This window comes from Vespula vulgaris, chromosome 3, assembly GCF_905475345.1.
Source record: "Vespula vulgaris chromosome 3, iyVesVulg1.1, whole genome shotgun sequence".
NCBI classification, from domain to species: domain Eukaryota; kingdom Metazoa; phylum Arthropoda; class Insecta; order Hymenoptera; family Vespidae; genus Vespula; species Vespula vulgaris.
Window position 1 is genome coordinate 1,043,223 of NC_066588.1, and position 23,530 is coordinate 1,066,752.

The 23,530-nt window shown below is 31.0% G+C and overlaps 2 protein-coding genes across 8 annotated transcripts in view; one reads left to right on the forward strand and one right to left on the reverse strand.

The window, feature by feature from the left end:
* Positions 1–258: 258 nt before the first annotated feature.
* On the forward strand, positions 259–20,178 carry LOC127062403 (LIM and SH3 domain protein Lasp). 5 transcript variants are annotated; one of them, XM_050990559.1, is made up of 7 exons: positions 259–511; positions 1,188–1,268; positions 6,330–6,424; positions 14,171–14,442; positions 14,936–15,145; positions 16,345–16,490; positions 16,905–20,178. In XM_050990559.1, the coding sequence occupies exons 2-7, from the start codon at positions 1,200–1,202 to the stop codon at positions 17,082–17,084; spliced, it is 972 nt and encodes a 323-aa protein (XP_050846516.1). In that variant the 5' UTR covers positions 259–511; positions 1,188–1,199; the 3' UTR covers positions 17,085–20,178. The 5 variants fall into 5 exon arrangements, with proteins under 5 accessions (XP_050846516.1, XP_050846514.1, XP_050846515.1 ...); XM_050990557.1 differs by having other exon boundaries at positions 259–452; positions 1,184–1,268; XM_050990558.1 differs by having other exon boundaries at positions 259–452.
* Positions 20,179–21,750: 1,572 nt separating this feature from the next.
* Positions 21,751–23,530, reverse strand: part of LOC127062400 (tropomyosin Per a 7.0102) — a 49,185-nt gene continuing 47,405 nt past the window's right edge. For all 3 annotated transcript variants that reach the window (XM_050990542.1, XM_050990516.1, XM_050990525.1), the window contains one exon: positions 21,751–23,492. In XM_050990542.1, coding sequence (XP_050846499.1) covers positions 23,410–23,492 — 83 coding nt within the window. In that variant the 3' untranslated portion in view covers positions 21,751–23,409. The remainder of the gene's footprint in view (positions 23,493–23,530) is intronic.

A 23,530-nucleotide genomic window follows, 5' to 3' on the forward strand; every position in this document is an offset into this window, starting at 1 on the left:
CAAACGAACGTTCCAAAGAATTACGAGATATATAAATATTACTTTCGTATTAAAAATAAATACGTAGCGATTTCTGCATTACCGACCGATACCTTGTATACAATTCATCCGAAACTGATTCTCTCTCTCTCTAACTTTTTCTTTCTATTCGGAAAAGGAAAAAGAAGAAGAAGGAAAAAAAAAGATAACGACTGCAGCGACATCCGGCTTATTAAAGAACCAGGTCTCTATCATCGGACGGTCGTTGTTGAATTGACCAACGTGGTACCTCCACCATTTCTGTCACTCGTCGAGAGTTTTTGCTCGCGGCAGGAGCACAGAGGAGAAGTTCGAAGATATACGAATAATAAAATTAGAGACGATCGAGTAATCGAGAGGGCGCAGTGCGGTTCAATGCTGCCTGGTGTCGGCGTGGCTCCTGCATTTTCCGCCGTCCGAACGTCGTTGCCTGTGTAATAGTTTATTTCAATCGTTACGTCTCGTCGTGCTTATCAACGAGGGAAGGAGGAACGTCATTATCATTATTATCATTATCATTATTATTATTAATATTATTATTTAATAATAATAATAATAATAATATTATTATTATTATTACTTCAAATTCTTTGCACGGATCGAAGAAAATTCGAGTGGGCCTTGCGTGAACACGGTTTCGGTGCGCGAAAAAGTAAAAAAAGAAAAAAAAAACGTGCGACGAGTGAAACCTACGAATGCATCTTTGACGCTCAGTCATCGATAAATCCGAGTGCTTGTTGTGCCTTTTCTGTGCCTTCTTGGCACGTGTCCCCCCTTCTCTCCTTCCCTTCTCTTACGTCTCTGTCTTTTTCTATTTCTTTCTCTCTCTCTCTTTCCCTCTCTCTCTTTCTCTCTTTCTCTCTCATCTATCTATCTCTTTCTCTCCTCGTCGATCCGACTGAGATAAAACGTCGAACGAGGAGACACCTAATTATTTATAATTCCTTTCTCTCTCTCTCTCTCTTTCTCTCTCTCTCTCTTATCAATCTTTACCTTCGTTAGCTCGATCGAACTATATCCCATTTTCTTTTTTTGTTTATTTTTTTTTTTGGTGCGTTCCTTCGTTCCTTCGTTCGTTCATTCGTCCGTTTGTTTGTTTGTTTGTTTGTTTCTTTCTTTCTTTCTTTTTAAATCATAATCTTCTCAATTTCCACTGGACGAAAAGACAGGAAGGAAAGAAGATGAGCAAGACGTGCGCTCGTTGTGAGAAAACGGTTTATCCGATCGAGGAGCTCAAGTGTCTCGATAAGGTACGTCAAGATATTTTTTTTTACTTTTCTTTTCTTTTCTTCTTTCCGAACGATGTTCTCCTAAACGAACTTCGTTTTGATCAAATGAAAAATAATGGTTCCTTCTTTCCTTCCTTCCTTCCTTCCTTCCTTCTTTCTTTCTTTCTTTCTCTCTCTCTCTCTCTTTCTTTCTTTCTTTCTTTCTTTCTTCCTTCGTCTCGCCTTTCTCTCTACCTTCTTTCCTCTCCTTTCTCTCGATCGTTCCGTCTCACTCCCTCTCACTTTATTGCTCTCGGTTTCGTGAGTCTCTCGAGAGCGCGCGCGGCGACTTGAGAATTCATTTCGCGACGTATCGCAAGGACGTGCGTTGTTCTCGATTTTCTTTCTTTTTCTCTTTCTCTTTTTCTCTCTTTCTCTTTTCTTTTTTTTTCGAGAGAGAGAGAGAGAGAGAAAGTGAAGAAGGGTTGATGAGTGGGGGTGATTAGTTGGTCGGTTCGTTGGTTGTTCGTTTGGTTAGGAATTAAAGAAAATAAAAGAGCATTAGACAATTTGTAAAGTTTCATTTTTTTTTCAAAAGGAAAACGTGGTATCACGAAGTAATTTTCTTCGTCATCTATCTACATACTGTGTGTACTTATGTGGATATATGTACGACGTACGTGTTTCTATCTGTGATGTCCTCCTTGCTATTATTTATCGTAAAGATTTTGTTTAAATGTATATTTTTTTCTTTTATTATTATTATTATTATTATTATTATTATTATTATTATTATTATTATTTTAATTTTTAATTATATACGTACTAAGTGAAGTTTTTAATTTTGTATATTATTATAATTGTGATATTATATATTGTCGCTATTTATCGTAGATCTTTATCTCGAGAAAGAAGTGCGCTCGGTTTTTTAATGATGGCGTCAGCGCGGCAACAAAATCAAATTTCAACTTGCTTAACTTTTTTAACTTGCTTAATTACACACACATGTATTACGCGCACGTTTACATAGGCGTCATGCAATTCGATAATATTTACGATTAATTGATTCAAAATTAATGATACAATGTATATCAAAATTAATCAAACAGATTATTTTACAAGATAAAAAAATTATATATATATATATATATATATATATATATATATATATATACTTTAATAATTATATAAGTTTTAAACAACTTTTTAACTCTTCGTTTTCTTCGATATTCTTAAATGTGTTTACAAGAATCTTACGTAATAAAATCCATTTCGTTTTTAGATTTGTTTTTTCTTTTTCTTTTCGTCTTTTTTTTTCTTTGTTTTTTCATCATCGTTCCTCTCTTCTTCACTGAAAGATAACGCAGAGAGATAAGCAAAGTCAAGAGTCAACCAAGTTGCTGCTAGGTCGATAATTTTCTTTTCTTTTCTTTTTCTTTTTTTTTGCTTTATTTTTCTTTTAATTTAAACAATTGTTTTTTCTTTTTTATTTATTTATTTTTTTAACGCGTTGGCACAAGAAAATCTATCGTGTGCGACGGATCATGAATCGTTGTTTGATCCTTACAGAATCGCAGAGTTTCGATTACCATTGAAATTCGATCGTACGTTGACGTAAATCGTACGTCTTTCACCGGATGTCTTCGATACCGTATTGCCAGTGAATGGCATTAGAACTAACCGGAATTTTTCTGTTTTTTATTTTCTTTTTTTTTCTTTCCTTCGTTTTCTTTTCTTCTCTTCTTTCTTAGCAAGATAATCATTAGTCAGTAATTATTTCTTACCGTTAATTATAATTACATACATATAATATATAATTATATATTTTATATTATCTTATTAATATATATATATATAAAATAATAATTAAATTATATATTACAGTATATTTAATATTAATATAAATTATTGATACAATATAATAACAATTAACTACGTTAAAGTTTAATATTACACAATGCTAATAATGATATTTATCGAAAATTAATTTTCTAAATTTTCATACCGTTTGTATCTTAAGTTCTTATTTGTAGGCGATTGAATCCATTCAATTTAGAAAATTCTAATGAAAAATATTCTTTTTTAAATAAAAAACGAAACAAGCAAGAAGCAAATAAAATTCGATTTAAAAAGAAATTTTTTATGTTTATATATATGTACGCGATATTCGGAATACAAAAGTGTATCGTTTGAAAACGTTCCAATTTTATTCTTAGTCGTCGATTGATTTATCAATTTGATAGTGTGCAACCCGCATATAGAGGAAAGAAACGGTATTCTAATTAATTTACGTCCCTCCATTAATAGTTGAAACTATTACTCGTTTAATCATCCATGTCTCTCTCTCTCTCTTTCTGTCTCTCTCTTTATCTGTCTATCTATATATATCTTTCTTTATTTTCAAAGACCTCGAAACTACCGTTGTGTCCGTTCGACGGACTATGCGAGTCATTCCGCGATATAGAAAGTTGGTCCGTTCTATTATATCTCACAAATCTCACGAAAAACTAATTTCTTACCACTTCCTCGAGGAAAATATCAAAGAAATACATTTTTATCTTCGAATTAATTATAATTATAAATTAGACTGGGAGAAGCACGATAAGATATATTCAACCATGCTATTTTTAGAAAGGGATGAACATTCATTCACGCGTGTGGAGTCAACGATAACGAAAGCGCCATTTACTTCGAATTTTCCCGCGAAAATAAATGAAAATACGAAAATCGTATTTTTTGGAGTCGAAATGATAGGATTATCGTGAGTTGAAGAATACGGAGTTAAAAATCGTAATTCGTTTTTATTCTCCAGTAAATTTTAAATAAAAACGTACAAAACCGACAAGAGAATCGTCATTTTTGAAAAGGGATGAACACGTGCATATGCGTTCGACGACCAAGGCGCCATCTACTTCGAGTAACACGTGAAAATGTGTAAATAAATGTACCTAAATCGCGTGTGTGAAATATAAACGACATTTATTCGCGAGTAAATACTGTTGAAGATTGTTTTAAAAATGTCTGTATATAATTTAACAATAACGGTACAAATGGTATACCGTTCGAATGACTTGTGAATTTAAACGAGAACTCGAACGCGATTCGTCATTCGATTTAATACACTATTTAACTGACGCGCCATCTTGTCGACGTTAAATGTGATTATCGGAGCGTTAAAAAGATCTCTTTGTAACGAGTAATAAAAGAAGGGAAGGAGAAATTAGAGATATAGAAAAAGGAAAGGAATAAGTTTTTTATTTTCTTTTTTATCCCGTGGGTGTGTGCGTGTATTTTTTGTTTTGTTTTTATTCTTGTTCCTTTGTTTTCTTTCTTTTCTTTTCTTTTCTTTTCCTTTTTTTTTTCAAAGACAGCAAATTTGAAATTTGCAAACAGTATCTACTATTAGCAAACGAACGATCTTGAATAGGTACGAATTGGCACGAGTTACCACCGACCGGGGCTTGTGTTGTTGCGTGGGTTTGGCATACGATTACAACAGGTGGGAGTTGATCCCAACCTGTTGCTTGCTCTCCTCTAACACGAAGAGAATCTCCGATCCGAGACATTTTATTATTCTCATTGTCCTCTTCTTATGGTTAGCACGATTTTATTTATTTATTTATGTTTTCTTTTCTTTTCTTTTCTTTTCTTTTTATTCCTCCTCTCTTCGACAAGTTATTCGTATATAAAAATTAAATTTCGCGACAGATTGTAAGACAGATCGTATTTTCTAATTTACTGTTATTAAATTTGTTGTTTTCTCGAAAAAGAAACAAAATGAAGCGTTATAATGCGGCAATTAATTTGACAGGATTTTTCCTTTTATGACAACATTTTTATTTTATTTTATTTTTTTATTTTTTAATCTCGATAGGTTTAAGATATTGAAATCAAAGTTCGCACCAAATTGCAGGTTAGAGATCGTATTTACTAATCAATGAAACTTGTTATCTTGAAGAATCAACATAAAGAAACACTAAAATATGCTAATTAATACGACACGATCTTTAGTTTCGAGAGAACATTTCTATTCTTAAAAACACGTTTGCCAATCGATACGTGACACTTTAACGTAATAAATCGTTAGAGGAAAGAATCTACACAAAGATTTCTAATTTTCACTGGTCAATTTTCTCTTTCTTTCCTTACCCCTCGCCTCTCTCTCTCTCTCTCTCTCTCTCCCGTTGTTAAATACTTGTTAAATTCCTCTGGTTTCGACAATAATTACATACAACGACCGTTGTTTCGTAACAACGGTCCAAGTCTCGTGAGAAGATCTCTCTCATGAGTAAATAAATGGCAGGAAGCTCGTCTACTCCTGAAAGTTCTTTAATTAACATCTTTCAACTTAGACTTAGACTTAGACGTAGTCTAAGTACGTACATACTTACTTATTACTTATTACTTACTTACTTACTATGTGCTATGTACGAGCAAGATTGCGATGTATTGCAAAAAAAATTTTTTCTGATTTTTTATTTTATTTTATTTCTCTCCCTCTCTCTCTCTCTCTCTTTTTGTATGTTCCGTTTTTGCGACAAAAATGGTCAGACCACATTTTCGTGGTCGGAGAAGGATGTCCGGTGAGAATCATCGAGCTTAGTCATCCTTTCGTTCAGAAATAATCATCGGACCGGAGAAAACGACGTCATTATAATTTTAAATCACTACCTAGATCGAGATTTTTCTTCGTGGAAATTCTAAACGATTTTCCTTGCATGTTAAAAGACGGAGAAAGAACGAGAGAGAAAGAGAAAGAGAAAGAGAAAGACGTTCTCGACCTTCTAATAGCAATTAACAACTTGAAGGTTGAAAGTCGATCCATGACCTTGAATAAAAAGAGACAGATAGATGCAAGTGGATAGCTTTAAATCAATTCTTATCTCGATCTCTCGATTCTACTTTATGACGTTTATGACATTTATCTCGTAACATTTAATGATCGATCTATAGTTTCTTTTCTTTCCTTTTTTTATCTTTTTTTTTTTCTTCTTACGCTCCTTTTAAGCAATGTTCTCACACACGGGACAAATTATCATCCAAGTTGTTTGACAATGAGAGTCCGAGTTTAACCAGAATAGTACGTTCTACTTTCTGTTTCAGATATGGCATAAGCAGTGCTTCAAGTGTCAGGGCTGCGGTATGACCTTGAATATGCGAACTTACAAAGGCTTCAACAAACAGCCATACTGCGAGGCGTAAGTTAATTCATACTTAATTCTAATTTTTTTTAGATTCTATGAATAAAACTACAAGTATAGTTGGAATTTTTATAAGTCCGTTTAAAACCTTTCCATAAGGAAATATATATATATATATTTTATTAATATATATAACAATCGAATACGCATTTTCTTTGATAAAACATATCTTTGATAATTTAATCAGGCGACCTACGTAATCTCTTATCTCTTTGTAACGTAATTACTAACGACGAAATTCGTAAAACACGATTTAGATTTTATATTATTTATATCTTTATATGAATAATCGAAGTTTAAGGAAATGGTGGAGGAAAGTTTCTAAGTGATTTTAATATCCTTTAAGATCGTTTAATTTTATAGCTGGTTTTACAATTTGAAACAAGAAACGAAAGTTAGCCCAGGTGGTCTCGACAAATAGTTATTGATTCTCAAGAATCCTTTAGGAACTTTTAGCTCATCCTTCATAAAAATTATTGTTAATTAATGAAATAATAAATAAAATAAAATAAAATAAAATAAAATAAAATAATGAATTGTTTTTTTTCTCGCGCAATCGCGTTTGGAGATATGATTCCTAACGATTTGTAAGCATCGAGTAGAAAGAAAGATGGCGTCGAGGGCAGAACGAAATTGACTTCGCGTTAGGGTTAATTTCGTGCGCTCGACGAAAATTAATCGGCTCCGTTAAGCGTGTATAAGCTGAACGGACGGGAGCTCCGAGGGGAGAGCCGTAAAGTCTCATAGCGCTCTCCTGTGATAAGCTCCCAACACATGCTGTTTTTATCTTCACTCATGCTCGTTCGCTCGCTCTAAAAATGGCTTCTTCTTCGGAGATACGCGAATGTACCAGCTATATATAGAATCCTGAAGAGAAGAAGAAGCTACCCAAAGTGGATAACGTGTCTAAATTAATCATCTAAAAAAAAATTATATTTCTTTTCCTTTTCGTTTTTTTTTTTTTTACAAAAAGATATATATATATATATATATATATATACACGTATACATAAAAGATCAAAAACATTATCTATCAAGATCTATTTTTGATTCTCTTAAAAAAAAATATTTAATCGCATTTGATTCATCATGCATCAATTTTATGTCATTGATTACAACGAATGATAAGAGATTACGTTGGTTAATACAAACCGAGTCAAATGTTCTTAGATGATTCGAAAAATGAAGTATTCTTTTTCGAGACTTTAGGCTTGCAATTAATAACCTTGTAATTTCACGATCTGGAAAAAAGAAGAATCGAAAAGAAAATATCATAGTTAGCATGAAACGTCTCGAAAGAAGACTATTTGATTTTTTAGGATTTATTTTACATAATAGCAACTTTTGTCTGATTCTTGATTTTTCTAATCGACAGTTTTTGAAGCTCGTTGCTACAATAAAAAAAATATTATAGTATGTACGTATTATAACGTGCTCGAATGGAGTGGTAATAATAATGTCGGCCATCTCTACTCGCGTCTATTGGATTTCGTTTGCTGGAACGATCCACGGTAATTTGATTATTCGTCGGTACGACAATTAGAGTGGCTTCTTGTTGTGGCTTCTCCTTCATATTCTCCTCTTTCTCCTCTTCCTCCTTCTGCTCATCTTCATTTTCTTCTTTTCTTTCTTCTTCTTCTGCTTCTTTTGCTGTAACTCGGTCTCTCTTAAAACTCGATGCAAGATGCATCTTTCGTTGGATGATTCGACGACAATATTTCCACTGTATACGCGGTGCGATGATGAAATCTTCCTGCTCTCTGCAAATTCGAAGCTATCTCTCTCTCTCTCTTGCTCTCTTCCTTCCTCTCAACGTCCTCCTTTATCATACATAATTCCCTTCGTAACGATGAGTTATACGGTTGAATTAACATCGCAAGTTACTCGATAAGTACGACAAGTACGATGATAGAGAAAAGATCTATGAAAATGAAGATTACGGTAAAACCAAGTTAATTATTCATATAAACGACCGAGTCAACTAATTTAATAAAATAATTCGATGATTTCTGCTTATTTTGTATTTTTCATTTTTTAATATCCACTCACTCGACTTAATTCAAATTATCCGCCCTCTCGACAAAATTTTATATCGATAGAAACAAAACATAAGGTTACTTATATATGAGTATCTGATTCGTAACGCGTTAACATTATAACATCATCGTGTAATCGTAATAGCGTGTGATCGTACATCTTACATAGATCTACGAAGACGCAGAAAAATACGGATTGTAGTACACGAAAGACGAAGTATAATAATTTTGTGATTTTTTTTCTACTTTTTATTTCTTTTTTTTTTTTTTCTTGAAAATTCTCACCTACTCGTCTTTCTCGCGAGGAAATTCAAATTATCCTTCCTATCGACAAAATTTTACGATGAAGAAAGGAAAAAGAAGAAGAAGAAGAACTAGAAAAAAAAAGATACAAGAAATGATTGATTCGTAACGCGTTAACAATATAATATTTTCTTCGTGTAATTGTGTCGGCGTTAACTCATGCCTGTGTCGGATCGAGTGAACACGCCGAATGAGCGAGACGGAACACGTGTGAGTCGTGAAACTCATTCATTCGTCTGGTCATCCCTTCTTCTTTTTCTTAACTCCCTCTCTTCATCTTTCTCCTCATCCTTCTCCTCCTCTACCTCCTCCACCTCCTCATCATCTTTCAGACTGTTCTCTCTCTCTCTTTCTCTCTCCCTCTTTCTGTCTGTCTTCCTCTCTCTCTCTCTCTTTCACTCTATCTTTCTCTTTCTTCATCTTTGTTTTCTCCTTTCAGTTAACGATCTCGTATTAACGTTGTGATAAGAGAGACAATAAAAAGATTTTATTTTTATTTACTTATTCAAAAAAATTTTTTTCTCCCTTTAATTAACGATCTCGTATTAACGTTCTGATAAGAAAGATAGATAATAAAAAATTTTTATTTATCTATTTATTTTTCTTTTTTTTTAATTTTTTCTTTTCGCCCTTTAATTGACGATCTCGTATTAACGTTTTGATAGAAAGGACAATATTTTTTTTTTTTTTTTTTTTAAATTTAAGACAGTTTTTCTATTGCTTTTTTCTTTTGGTTTTTTCTGCTTTTTATTTTTTTTTCTTTAAGTTCCTTTTATAACAACATGATTTATATAAGGTGTCACGATTTCATTCGTCGTCATTGGAATTTTCGCGAATTTACATTAGTGACGTCATTGCCGGAGGAATCATCATCCGTGTACCTCGGAATGACTCACACGAGAACGTTCGCCTCCTCTTCTCGATTGGATGAGAGACGATGGAACGAGAGTGAAAGAGAGACAGAAAAATGATACTGAACATATTTTTATGCTGGGATTAAAGAAAGAAAAAAAGAAAGAAAAAAGGAAGAAAGGAATAATAGACAAAATAAAAAGGAAAGGGAAGAAGAAAAAATAATTTAGTACAAACGACTATTCGAAAGTTTTGTTATAGGAAAAAGTTTGTTCTAGGAAAAAGAAAAAGAAAAGAAAGATCATTGTTTTAATTATCGAGAAGAAAATCTCTGGCATTCGCAGTTTATTAATAAATGTAATTTACCGTGTAAAATTATATATGTACGTATGTATTTACAATACATCAGATAAAAAACGATGATGATGAGAAAATAAGATAAACTCGTAAGAGTTGATTTTCCTTTTCCTTTTTTTTTCCTTTTCTTTTCTTTCTCACTCTCTCTCTCTCTCTCTCTCTCTCTCTTTCTCTTTCTCTCTATTTGCGATAGTAAACTTAGACGCAAAGTATAACAAATGCATATTCTATTTTGATCTCGATATTATAGCAACATATCTCGAATGGTTAATCAAAAAGAAATCGCGTTCTCACGCGGTTGCCTCTTATCTCTGCAATGTACATACATACATACATACATACATACCCCGTTCTCTATATAAATCAAACGTGTGTAGTCTCGCGGTGGTAATTATACTGCGCAGGCGTGCTAAAGAGAGATGTAATAAAAAAAAAAAAAAAGAAAGAAAGAAAGAGAAAAGAAAAGAAAAAAAAAGAAAAAAAAAATGGCGCAAGATACGAAATATCATACATACATACATACATACATACATACATACATACATACATACATACATACATACATACATACATACATACATACATACATACATACATACATACATACATACATACATACATACATACATACATACATACATACATACATACATACATACATACATACATACATACATACATACATACATACATACATACATACATACATACATACATACATATATATAATATAAAACTTGTGTGTAATGCGTAGCTTCGTGTAAATATAATCCGCTTGAGAAAGAAAGAAACCAAAAAAAAAAAGAAAGAGAAAGACTGAGTGAGTGAGTGAGTGACTGAATAAGTAACAGATAGAGAGAGAGAGAGAGAGAGAGAGAAAGAGGACACAGATAAAGAGAGAGAGAGAGAGAGAGAGAGAGAGAGAGAAAGGAGAAGAAGCAGGAAACATCGCCGTCTGTACTGTCACGGCGCGCGGTGCGCAGTTTCAACTCGAAGCAATTTAACAGCTAGTCGTAAAAAGAAGGGGGTTGTGGGGTGGGGGAGTGCTCGGCGTAGCGTGACTCTTGTCTGCATGGCTATGGCAAACCGACCTTGTCCCACAATGCACCGCCAAACCCAACGCATAAAACGTGCTCGCGAGTCTTATCCGTGAACCTCGTACGGGATGCGTTTCTGATAATAATTACTATTAGATACCATAACCGTTTTTCTCTTTAATAACGTTACTAGATATTTTTATCATATGTTACATCGATCTTATTATTTATACGTAATACGTAAGACACGATAGAGATGATATTATAACGATCGAATAATTTAAATATGATGCTAATAATATGTAAATATTAGGTATAATTTGTAATATCGATTGGATAATCGTCGAGTTATCTTCTTCGTCTTTTTTTGCTTCTTCTGTTTTCTTTCTTTTTCTTTCCATCTTTCTTCGATTCATGCGAGTTTTCAGAACTGTTGGTTTTTATTTATTTACTTTTTTTTCTTATGAGATCAATCATTAAATGTGTAGTAACGTTTCGTAATTGGTCCATTGGTATCGTGGGAAGCTATGCCGAAGATCAAAGAACTTTTGCTTTATCTTTCTAATCTTACATAGATTAGGATATGAAAATTTACGTATATTTTTCCTTCTCATAGATCACTTTACGTATCTTTGCAGAGGGAGAAAGTAAAATAAAATTTGTTTTACGAATTCGAATTACACACAAACATATATATATATATACACACACATATACATCGCTCCACATACACATTCACATCATACTTTCTTCTTAAGAATCAAAAGAATGCGAACGGTTTCGTTTCTCTAAGGCTTCCGTCCTCACTCGATTGACATGTATATATATATATATATATATATATATATATATATATATATTCGTTATATACTTATATATATATATATACACACACACACACACACTAGTTGTACTCATGCTCTCCCCGAAGCCTGTTCTAAACTTAACGCTCTACTGGAATCTAATACCTCTGACCCCAACAACAAATCCATTCCAGGCTTGTACTATGTTACTCCGTGCAACACTGAGGAAGTAGCCTCTTTGGAATTACCAACTTCTTTTTCATCGTCATTTTGTACATATTACTTCGCGTGATAAAAACAGTTCAATTGTGGTCAATATCATATACAAGAAAAAGTATATTCAAGAAAAAGTAAACGTGTAAATGAAGTAAATTTACAAAAAAGATACAACAGAAAAAAAAATACAACATAATTGTAATTTGATTACAATTTACGTGTCCTTTTCTTTTTACTATAAACTACAACAATATTAGTGTAGTTTTGTTACAATTGTTGCATTTAATAAAACTACGATTGTACGTAGTGATATACAACTTGTAGTAACACAACAAATGACAATTTATTTGTATTTCTTTTATTTTTTTTAATACTATATAATATAACAATGAAAGTGAAATTACTGCACTATGTAATTTTGTTACGATTGATGCATTCAGTACCGCCAGTAAAACCATAATTGCACCGGTAGTTTTACTTCAATTCTTATATATATATATTTTTTTTTTTACTACAATTGTCTCGATAAATATTATTATTATTATTATTATTATTATTATTATTATTATATATTTTAAATCGATCGTTTACAATACTCGCAATATAATAAAATAAAATAATGTAAAAAATGATGACTCGATTTATTGAGAGAATCAAGTCCTCTCTCTCTCTCTCTCTCTTTCTCTTTCTATTTATCTACCTCTTTGGAATTATCGAAAGACAAGAAGAGGAACGAAAATGCATACCTAATTATTCGATGCAATTGCGTAACACGTCCATGATTACTGGGTATGGCACAGTGAGAGCTACGGACACCGTATATGGAAAACAGATTCGTGACACAAATCTCGATTACGAGCTGCACGACGAACTTACCTTACCCTACCTAACACACATAGATACATACATATATATATATATATATATATATACACACACACATTCATATAACATACATATATACACGCAACATCATACATACATACATATATGCAGATTGGTTTCTACTATCTATCCATCTCTCTCTCTCTCTCTCTCTATATATATATATATATATAGTTACTTGGAAAGGTATGCACATACATTTCGATGAAACTCTTAGAAGATCATTACATTTCATCTCATCTCGTCTCATTTAATTTCATTTTGTTTCATTTCATTTTGTTTCATTTTATTTCACTTCGTCCTACTCGTCATGCAGAATTTCACAATACGACGTTCTCCCTTTATTTTTTCTCCCTTATATTTCGGTCGGGTCGTTCGAAAAGCGTTACGATTTCTCCAGAGAAAATTATCGACTCGCATTGCGGAGGATGGACTCTCGAGATAAGGAAAACGTCGTTGACCTCTTGTCATCGTCCTTCTTTCGCTTTAACGTCTACAAATTTTTTTTTTCTTTTTTTCTTTCTCTCTTTTTTTCTTTTCTTTTTTTTTTTTTTTAGTTTTTTCGTTGTCCATTAAACGAACAATTTTTTCATACTTTGCGTATAAAAATATCTGAGAGGAATTTTTGTTGAAAAACAAAATTTTTCTTTTCCTTCGGGGAAAAAAATTTGTGCAAATGTTAGAACGTAATACGTAATAATAAATATTTGTGTCGCGTAAGAAATAAATTTTATACGCTTCTCGAAAGTTCCCCTTCCTCGAGTTTCAAAGTTGCTAAACGATAGACGCTTATTATACGTGACTTTATCTTCTCTCTTACATTGTTCGTCATAGCTCGAAAGCGTGTCCCTGTTATTGTTCTTCGATCTCTTTTCATATCATAATCCATGTCGCGTGTACAAAGTACGTGTGCGGAATTACGAGAACGTTTAATAATCGCGAAAGATATATCTCGTGACACGTGATATCTGTCAAAATCAGCTGATCCGGTACGTTCATTAATGAATATGTATGTAGAGACACTCGTGTAGTTTTATTGTTAGTCCAACCCTAATTCAACAATTTTTTTCATTATTATTATCATTTCAATACATTGTTTTTTTTTAATAATAATAATGATTATTTATTAATAATAATTAGTATTTTATTATTTAGCGTTGAGCAATATTTTAATAATAATTATTAATATATCAATTATAAATAATTTCAATTATTATCATTTATTTATTTATTTAACAAATTTTCAATACATAGACACATACCAAAAGCAAAGGCAACGACGATGGCGGAAACACCAGAATTAAAACGCATCGCGGAGAATACAAAAATTCAAAGCAACGTAAAGTATCACGCAGAGTTCGAAAAAGCAAAAGGAAAGTTCACGCAAGTCGCGGATGATCCAGAGACGCTGAGAATCAAGCAGAACAGCAAGATAATTTCAAACGTTGCTTATCATGGTGAACTTCAGAAAAAGGCGATTATGGAACAGAAAAGGACCATGACCGGAGAGAATGGGGAACAAATCGGTCAGTTATCAATTCGTCGATATTACATTCTATTTAATAAACAAAAATATTTATTAAACAAAAAGGAATTTGACGATATTATCACATATATCATCTTTTGCATTTTCTCTAATTATTACAAACACCTGTGAAAAATGTTTGTCGTAAAAATACTTGACAGATACAAATAGAATTTCACACATTAAATAATTTCAACGTGAAACCTTCGACGAACAGAAATATTCTTGACGTCAAATATTAGAAAAAAAAAAAAGAAAAGAAAATGAGAAAACAAAAATGAAATAATTTGAATGTTTAAGAAAAAAAAAAAAAAAAAAAAGAGAAAAAAATTTCACGATGAAAGACCAGGACAAATATATAAAATACGTATGCTAATGTGTCCTCGAGTAAATGTTTGCCTAGTTCTGCTTTTTAAACCTTCCCTTACCCCAACCCCGTCGTGTCACTTTATCCAATTATTTGTCAGCTTTTCGTTGCTTTCTATGCTTTTTAGAGTACGTAGAGTACACGGACGGTACAATCGCACCTGCCTCGAGCAGTTACCTAAATGCGAATCCACCAGTTGCGAGAACGGCAAACTCGCCTGTACAAAGGACACCAGGTAGGATCGCTGATTACGATCCCCTTAGCGAGGCAAGGCCGAGTCCTTATTCCGCCAGGCAAGCCGCGACCACGGTCATTTATACCAGTGACAAAGGTCCAGGTAAGTTTCTCTTCCTTGATCCTGCTTTAACGTATTACTTACATATATACACTTATACGTATATATATATATATATGTAATATATATATGCAATATGTATGTGTGTGTGTGTGTGTGTGTGTGTGTGTGTGTTATGTATATGTTCTATCTCATTATTCTCCTTTATTTTTTAACGCCTTTGAATATACAAGATACTTTGTTAAATTTAGAGTAGTTGCAAGTATATATGAATTGTCTGATATTTTTTCTTTCTTTCTTTCTGTTTTTTTATTTATTTATTTTTTCTTGAAATTAAAATTGCGATTCTTATTTACGAATAATAAAAAGAATTGATAAATAAATGTATGCATTAAGATTTGTTTATATATATATATATATTAATTTATACATTAAGATTAAATAAATGTTTGTGTGTATATATATATATATATGAAATTTTTTTTCGACTCAAGTCAAGAAACTCAATCGCAAATTTTAAAAACAGATACTAAATCACAAGTTAATGAAAAATTAATAATTATAAGAAGTATCTTGTATCGTAAGTTGTTTTGTAAAAATTCATGTTGTACAGTAGTTTCTGAAGAACATTGAAGAGCCTAGATTAAATTACAATCTCATTTGTAATATAACAATAACAAAGATCCCTTATGAGAAGTTTGCACTAATTTTTAGTACATATATGGATTCTCGAGGATTTTTATGAAAATTTCAATGAAAAGAAATCTTTTGTTACTACTGATATATAGGGAAAAAAAAAAAATAGTCTCATGACTCGGCTTAGTCGTAATTTCAGAAAATGAACATTTCATTAGACATTATCATCATCATCATCATCATCATTATTATCATCTCGGTCGTCGTCCTTTGTTACGTTCGCATATACAACATCTGTCCGACGATCCATCCGGAAGTCCTAAGCGCAACAGCACCTTCGTTATCCAGTTTGAGATTCTTTCTCGTGCTACGTCATCGTTATATTTATTACATTCTTTATAAGCCTCTATTATTTCTCATTACATATATATATATATATATATATATATATATATATATATATATATATGTATATATGTATGTATGTATGTATGTATTTATGTATATGTATGTATGTATATGTATGTATATGTATGTATATATATGTATGTATATATTATATACATTGTTCTTTTATTAACAAAGAAATATCATATTGTGTGCAGTGACGAATCCACCTACACGAAAAATTGGCTCCGTTGCGGATATCGACCCGGTGAACGACTATTACGGATCGCTCACGCCTGCGACGAATAACAATCACGTGATACAGCATCAGCAGCCACCACCACCGCCACCTACCAACGTCGGAGTGAGTTATTACTTTTACGCGGCAATTCAAACGCTAATTTCTATATTATCTTATCTCGTAAACGTAATAATGTTTTAAACGCTTATTTCAAATTGGATAAATGAAATCGTATAATTTTTAAGTCGCACACTTTCATATTACTTCATACACACACACACTTTTTCTTTTTTGTTCGTCAAAAAATTACTTCGTTTTATATAACGTTTTTCTTTTTTCTTTTTCTTTTTTTTTTAAGAATACAAGTACAGTACAGTCATAATATCGTAATATAATGTATAAGACAATATACACTGTATTATATGATATACTCTATATTATATAATACAAGTTATAACTTACTTTATAATCTTTCACCTATAATACAGCATCATTATAAAAAATCGATAATCGACAAATCTTACTTTATATCCTCAGAGAGTCTACAGAGCGATGTACGATTACGAGGCACAAGATTTGGACGAAGTAAGCTTCTGTGACGGTGACCTGATTGTTAACTGTACAGCTATCGACGAAGGATGGATGACCGGTTTGGTACAACGTACAGGTCGGCACGGTATGCTTCCAGCAAACTATGTCGAGCCAGCGCAGATCTAAGGACCATTATATTTCAACGATGGATCTTCTTAGGCTAGCTGCCATCTAAACTTCTCGTTTGTTGTCAACGTGCTTGGATTGAAACGTTCGCGATCGATAGAAACGTTAGAGTACACTGGTAGTGTGCGTGCGTGTGTTGAAAGAGAAAAAGAGATGAAAATGTAAAGAGAGAGAGAGAGAGAGAGAGAGAGAGAGAGATAGAGATAGAGATAGAGATAGAGATTATTCTTTGCTTGCGAGAGAGATCGTTCGTTTTTGTCCAATTTTTTATGTACAATGCTCTCCTTGCCGTGTTAGAAAAGATAAACATGTCGAACGGGACATCTTCGAGATATGTTATACGTCCTGTTCGAGAAATTGTTTGATTTCTTCTTTTTTTTTTCCTTCTTTATTTTTTATTATTATTTCTTTTTTCTTTTTTAATATATGAAGAACAAAAAACGAGATAATACTTTTGTCATCGAATTCGATGAGGAAACGCTTCGTTTTAGTTTTGTTGACGTCGGTCGTTATCGTCCTCGTCGTCGTCCTCGTCGTCGTCGTCGTCGTCGTCGTCGTCGTATTCAGACGCCTTGCTCTTTCTTTTTCCTTACTATAATGGGTCCTTGATTTCTTTGTTTCTTTCTTTCTTTCTTTTTTTTTATTACCATACCGTTTTTGCATTTTTAATGTATCAAACGTTATCGATATATATATATATATATATATATATATATATATATATATACCTCTGAAATAATAATATTAATTATATATATATATATATATATATATATATATAAATGAGATATAATAGCGATATATAGTTACGAGTTGGGGACCAAGCATTTTGTAATGAATTACATGTTTGCGAGCGAACGAAGGAGAATGTTCGAATTTGATTAAAGTTCTTTCTTTTTCTTTTTTTTCTTTCTTTTTGTATCATTCTTCATTGAAACGATCATTGTACTTTTCTATCTTCGTTCGCTTGTTGACGCTGGCGCAAATGCGACTTTTTTACACGGTTAAATCTTTTATCTTCCAAAATGTCTTCCTCTTGAACTATTATTCAAGAATGACCAATCAAAAATTCGAAACGTTGCCTTTCTTCGATGAGATATCACGTTACACACATTCCTTGATTGTGGAAAGATTGTTCTATATATATATATATTTTTTTTTTTTTTAGAAGTGATGAGGTCAGTAGTGCATTTATATACGGGGAGTCAAAAGTTTCTTCTAAGTGGGCCAAAAATTTCTTGGTGACATTAAATATCAATTACTTTATTATTATTATTTTTTTTAATTATCTTTTTTAAGACTTTAAAAAAAGGCTAACTATTTTTTTGAACTTTAGCCTGTTGTTTAGCCTATTGATGTACGAGCCCGGTCAAAGGTCTAATAATTCTGAGAAAAGAAAGTAAATCGTTTTTTTTTTTCTTTTTTTAAATCACTTAGATATTTTTGGCTCTCTCTCCTTCTCTCTTTTTCCCTATACCTATTTAGGAACTTTTGGCATTGATCCTGTATACGTAAATCGTACAAAATGATTCGAAAAGTGACTCTGTGATTCTTGTGCCTTTGTCGCCGTTGTCGCCGTTTTCTATCGATCTATTCTATTTTTCTTTTCTTTTTCTTAATTTTTAATCTTTTAATTTTTGTTCTTGTCTCTTTCTTTTCTTTTTTTTTTCCTCTCTGAAGAAACACGAATGAAAAGAATTTATTTATTGTACCGCTACGTGCCTTATATATACATATATACACACACACGTAGGATGATTATGAATTTGATCAACTTCGAGAATATTTGATACATATAAATATACATATTCATATATATACTATTACATAGAATAATTATTGTCTAATTTATATATATATATATATATATATATATATATATATATATATATATAAAATGAATATATAAAGAGAGAAAATTTGTCATATGTATTTTATACGATCGAACAAACGTTAAAAAGAGAACAACAAACATGTTAATTATAATTATTATAGCCTAGCGAAAGAAATGTAATTCGCTTTTAAAACAGGAAAAAGATAATAATCGTTAAAAATGTTATTACTGATTCTTCATTCTTTTTTATTGTTTCTTTTTAACTAATTATAGTTATTAATCGACCAATTTTTACTTGATAGCTTTTAAGAGTTCCATCGCAACATACTACGGTCCCGCCTGTTGTAAGCTTTGCGTCTCTTTTGAAATTATTGTAATTCCTATATTTTTCTATTTCGTTTCTTTCTCTTTCTCTCTTTTTTTTTTTTTTTTAATGTTTTATTTCATTTCATTTTATTTTATTTTTCTTTTTTTCTTTTTTTAAATACGAATCATCTCGCAATGCAGAATATCTAAGGATACCACTTTATGGGACATCATATATACATATATATATATGTGTGTGTATGTGTATACAGGGTGGATCAAAAATCTCTAATTGATTTTAAAAATCAATTATTCTTTTTCGAGAATTTTCAGGCTCTCAATTGTATACTTATAGTTTTACAATCTGAAAACAAAAAAGAAGAGATTAGCGTAAAGCTTAACAAAAATTTCGAAGAGGAATAATCAATTTTCCTCTTTCTTTCTTTTTTTTTTTTTCAACGTCCTAAGAACTTTTGATCCCATCCTGTATACGTTTAATGCGTCCGATCGCATTTTGTAAAGTAAATTTGTTTTGCTATTTTTTCTATCCGTTTTCTTTTCCTTTTTTTTTTTCTTACTTTTATTTCATATTTTTCATTTTTCTTTTTCTTTCTTCCTCCGTTTTACTTAAAATTTTTTTCCTCGTCTTTAGCGTCTTGGGAAAGATAAAAAGAAAGAAGAAAGAAAATAAAATAAATAAATTATCGATGCGCTCGTGACGAAAAAGAAAACGTTAATGAATTTCATTAAGTGAAGCAATAATAATCGGGGTTCCTCAGAGAAAATATATTCATATCAACATTTACCTGAATAGAATGATAGAATGATTTAGGACCGACGTTGTTGTTGTTGTTGTTGTTGTTGTTGTAGTAGTGCTTTTAAGTTGATCCATCAAGAATAATGGTGATGTTAAAAGAAAGAAAGGAAATTGCAAAAAAAAAAAGAAAAGAAAAAGGGAAATAAAAGGAGAGGAAAAAATATAATTAAATAAATAACTAAATAAATAAATAAATAAATAATAAAAAATAATTCTGTGCAATCTGTGCAAAGAATTATATGATTTTTATCGAATACGTTGTTTTAGAGAACGCACTCGCAACGTCGTCGGTCGACTTCGTGATACGCGAAGAAAGGAATCATATTTCTGAAGATATCTATGTTACTAAGCAGTTCTCTGTAATTATAAAGAAAAAGAAAAAAAAAATATTTTGCTGATAAGATTATAATAATAATAATAATAATAATAATTATAATTATAATAAATAATAGTAATAATAATAATAATAATAGTAATGATAATGATAATAATGATGATGATGATGAAGATGATAATGATGATATATGATTACGATTCGAAAAACATACAGAAATATATGTTAGCGTTGTGTTTAGACAGATAATATTATATTATGATATGAGAATCATAAATAATGAATATGTATGTTATGTAACTCTTTTTTTCTTATTATTTATTTAGCATATATATATATATATATATATATATATATATATATATATATAATCGATCCATTATCCCTATTCCTTTCAAAACACTTGTTGAATATTTTTACTCGTAAATATTTGTAATTGTTCGTAATTGTTCATAAGAATACGAAATGATTAAAAAATATGTGCATCTTCATTAATAATAATAATAATAATAATAATAGTGATAGCAATAGTTCCGTGTAAGTACAGTCAAATTAAAAAGATGCATACATAGATACATAAACTGGGTCTGAAGTTTTCAAGTGATTTTAAAAATGAATAAATTCTTTATGGATTAGTTTTCTTTATCCTTTCTTTTTCCTTAGATTATAAAACTACAAGTTTGGCAAAGTGAAATTGCAAAGCTAAATGCAAGAACTAGTTAGTTATTAAAAACACAGTAATTGATTTTTAAAATCACTTAAGGGATCTTTGGCACATTGATTGTGAGACAGACGAGTATTGGTCTCATTTTTAGTAATTTTTGCTTTTCTTTTTTTTTTTTTTGTTTACTTTTTATAATCCATTTCATATGTGACGATGAAGAGAAAAAAAAGGAGCGTATATATACATATATTTTTTTTTCTTTTTAATTATCAAACTCACTTCAGCTTTCAAAGCACATTCTGCACACGCTGTCATATATTTTGTTCCTTCGAATTTTGTCGATTGTACAAAAATTGCAGTTACAGCAGCATAGCCTTCGCTCGTATTAAGAAGCGCGATTAAACACATGAAATTTTTCAAAAGTAGATTGAATAGATTAAGATATAGATATTTGGAGAACGATAAAAAAATTGTGACTTAGAATCTAGAACGACGAGATATAATATCTCGTTTATTACAAATTAGACCGCATTACTTGACAATAATGAAACTGAATAATTTATAATAAAACGATCGACGATGATGATGATGATTATTATTATTATTATATAATATCGTTCGTCGGAATGTATGTTTTTATGCAAAAGATTATTATATATTATTATTTATATATATATATCGAGACGATTGTCAACGTTTATTACAAACAACGAATGCTTTGGATCCTTTTTTTTTTTTCGTTTTCTTTCTTCTTTTTTCTTCTTTCGTAAGCGTACAAACTTTTACACGAATTAAAATTTCATTAGAAGCATAAATTTCTCTTATATAGTCGTAGACACGCGTTTTATTTTATTTTATTTTATTTTATTTTACTTTACTTTACTTTTTTCTTTCTTTCCTTTTCTTCTCTCTCTTTTGCACTTTGGTTTCACGGATAAACAATTTGCCTTCTCCTTCTCCTTTTTAATTATTTTTAATATACTTTTTACAATCTTCTTTCCATCGATGACAAGAGCGAAATTTTAACAAATTCGTTTCACTTCATTTTTTCTCTTTTTTTTTTATTTTTTGAAATTTTTCCAAAATCTCGTCAAAATTGCGTTAAATGAACATGGTTATATATATATATATATATATATATATATATATATATATAAGGTGGTCGATTAAGTAAGGCTTATACATTTTTTTATGTATATATATTGTATGTACGATACGTAAGATGTCTCTCGTTAAACGTGGGCGTTATTGACACGTTTCGTCTTTTTTCTTTTTTTTTTTTATTATATATAAAAGCTACGAACAACTTATTTCAACGGATTTAGGAACGACGCGTTATAGTTATTACGAAGGCTAATGAAAAAAAAAAGCTTACCAATTCTACGAAGCGACTTTTTTTTTTTTTTTTTTATTAAAAACATTTTCTTTTCCTTCGAACAAGCATAGAAACGCGCGAAAGAATTGATAAAAAGGGCAGAAACATTAGATCGAGGACTAAACAGGACATTTGTGCACGATCGTACGCGAGACTTTTAATTAATGATTATAAAGGATCGATGGATCGGAAAAAAAAAGAAAAAGAAAAAAAGAAATTTCATTAATTAGCCGAGCTTACGCTTTGTGCACATAATTTCACGCTCATATGATTTTATAAGGTCTTTAAAGAGGCAGTATATATCATCCCTCTTTTTTCTTTTCTTTTTCTGTTTTACTCGATCTTTTATTCTTCAATATGCGTAAGTATACGTGCAGCATATATATATATATATATATGTATATATATATTTAACCCTTATATATAACATATTTGTTACATAATAAATTACATTGATACATGATGAAATAATTCTTGAAAAAATTTCAAAGTAATAGAATATAAAAATGGAATATCATAAGAGTTAAATATACACACACATACATACATACATACATATATATATATATACACATTTAACTCTTATATACATATATTTATTATTTAATAAATTATGACGTATAATCAAGTAATAGTGATTCTTGAAGAAATTAAAAAAAAATAATAGAATTTAAAAATTGAATGTATCATAAGAGTTAAATATATATATATATATATATATATATATATATATATATATATATTGCTTTGCAAAGTCCGACATATGTCAAAATTGAAATTAATTGGACATGTCAGAAAAGTGTCAGCGTGCTCTGGCAGTGTTTCATTTTTCTTTATCGTAGTGTGAATAACAATTTCATTGACCATTTCCCTTTTTCCCCTTTGTGTGTGTGTATATATATATGTACGAGTGTGTATGGTGTATGTTAACCCCCTATTTTCAATTTTCTTTACTTTCAATAATAGACCAGCTCGTAAATCGTTCAGCCAATTCGTTAATATCCGGCGAGGTCGGCGAACGTCTGATCCATTTCGTCGGCGATGGCTTTGTACTTACAGCGCTCGTTTACCAGGACGTCTGTAATGGAGGGAACGTGCTATTAGTTTGGATGGATT

What these genes read in the sequence shown, in the direction of transcription:
- LOC127062403 (XM_050990557.1), top strand. Translation starts at nt 394, where the DNA reads ATGCTGCCTGGTGTCGGCGTGGCTCCTGCATTTTCCGCCGTCCGAACG. An exon ending in GTCCGAACGTCGTTGCCTGT is followed by an intron (nt 453 to 1,183) that starts GTAATAGTTTAT and finishes CTGGACGAAAAG; the next exon opens with ACAGGAAGGAAAGAAGATGA. An exon ending in TACCAGTGACAAAGGTCCAG is followed by an intron (nt 15,146 to 16,344) that starts GTAAGTTTCTCT and finishes TATTGTGTGCAG; the next exon opens with TGACGAATCCACCTACACGA.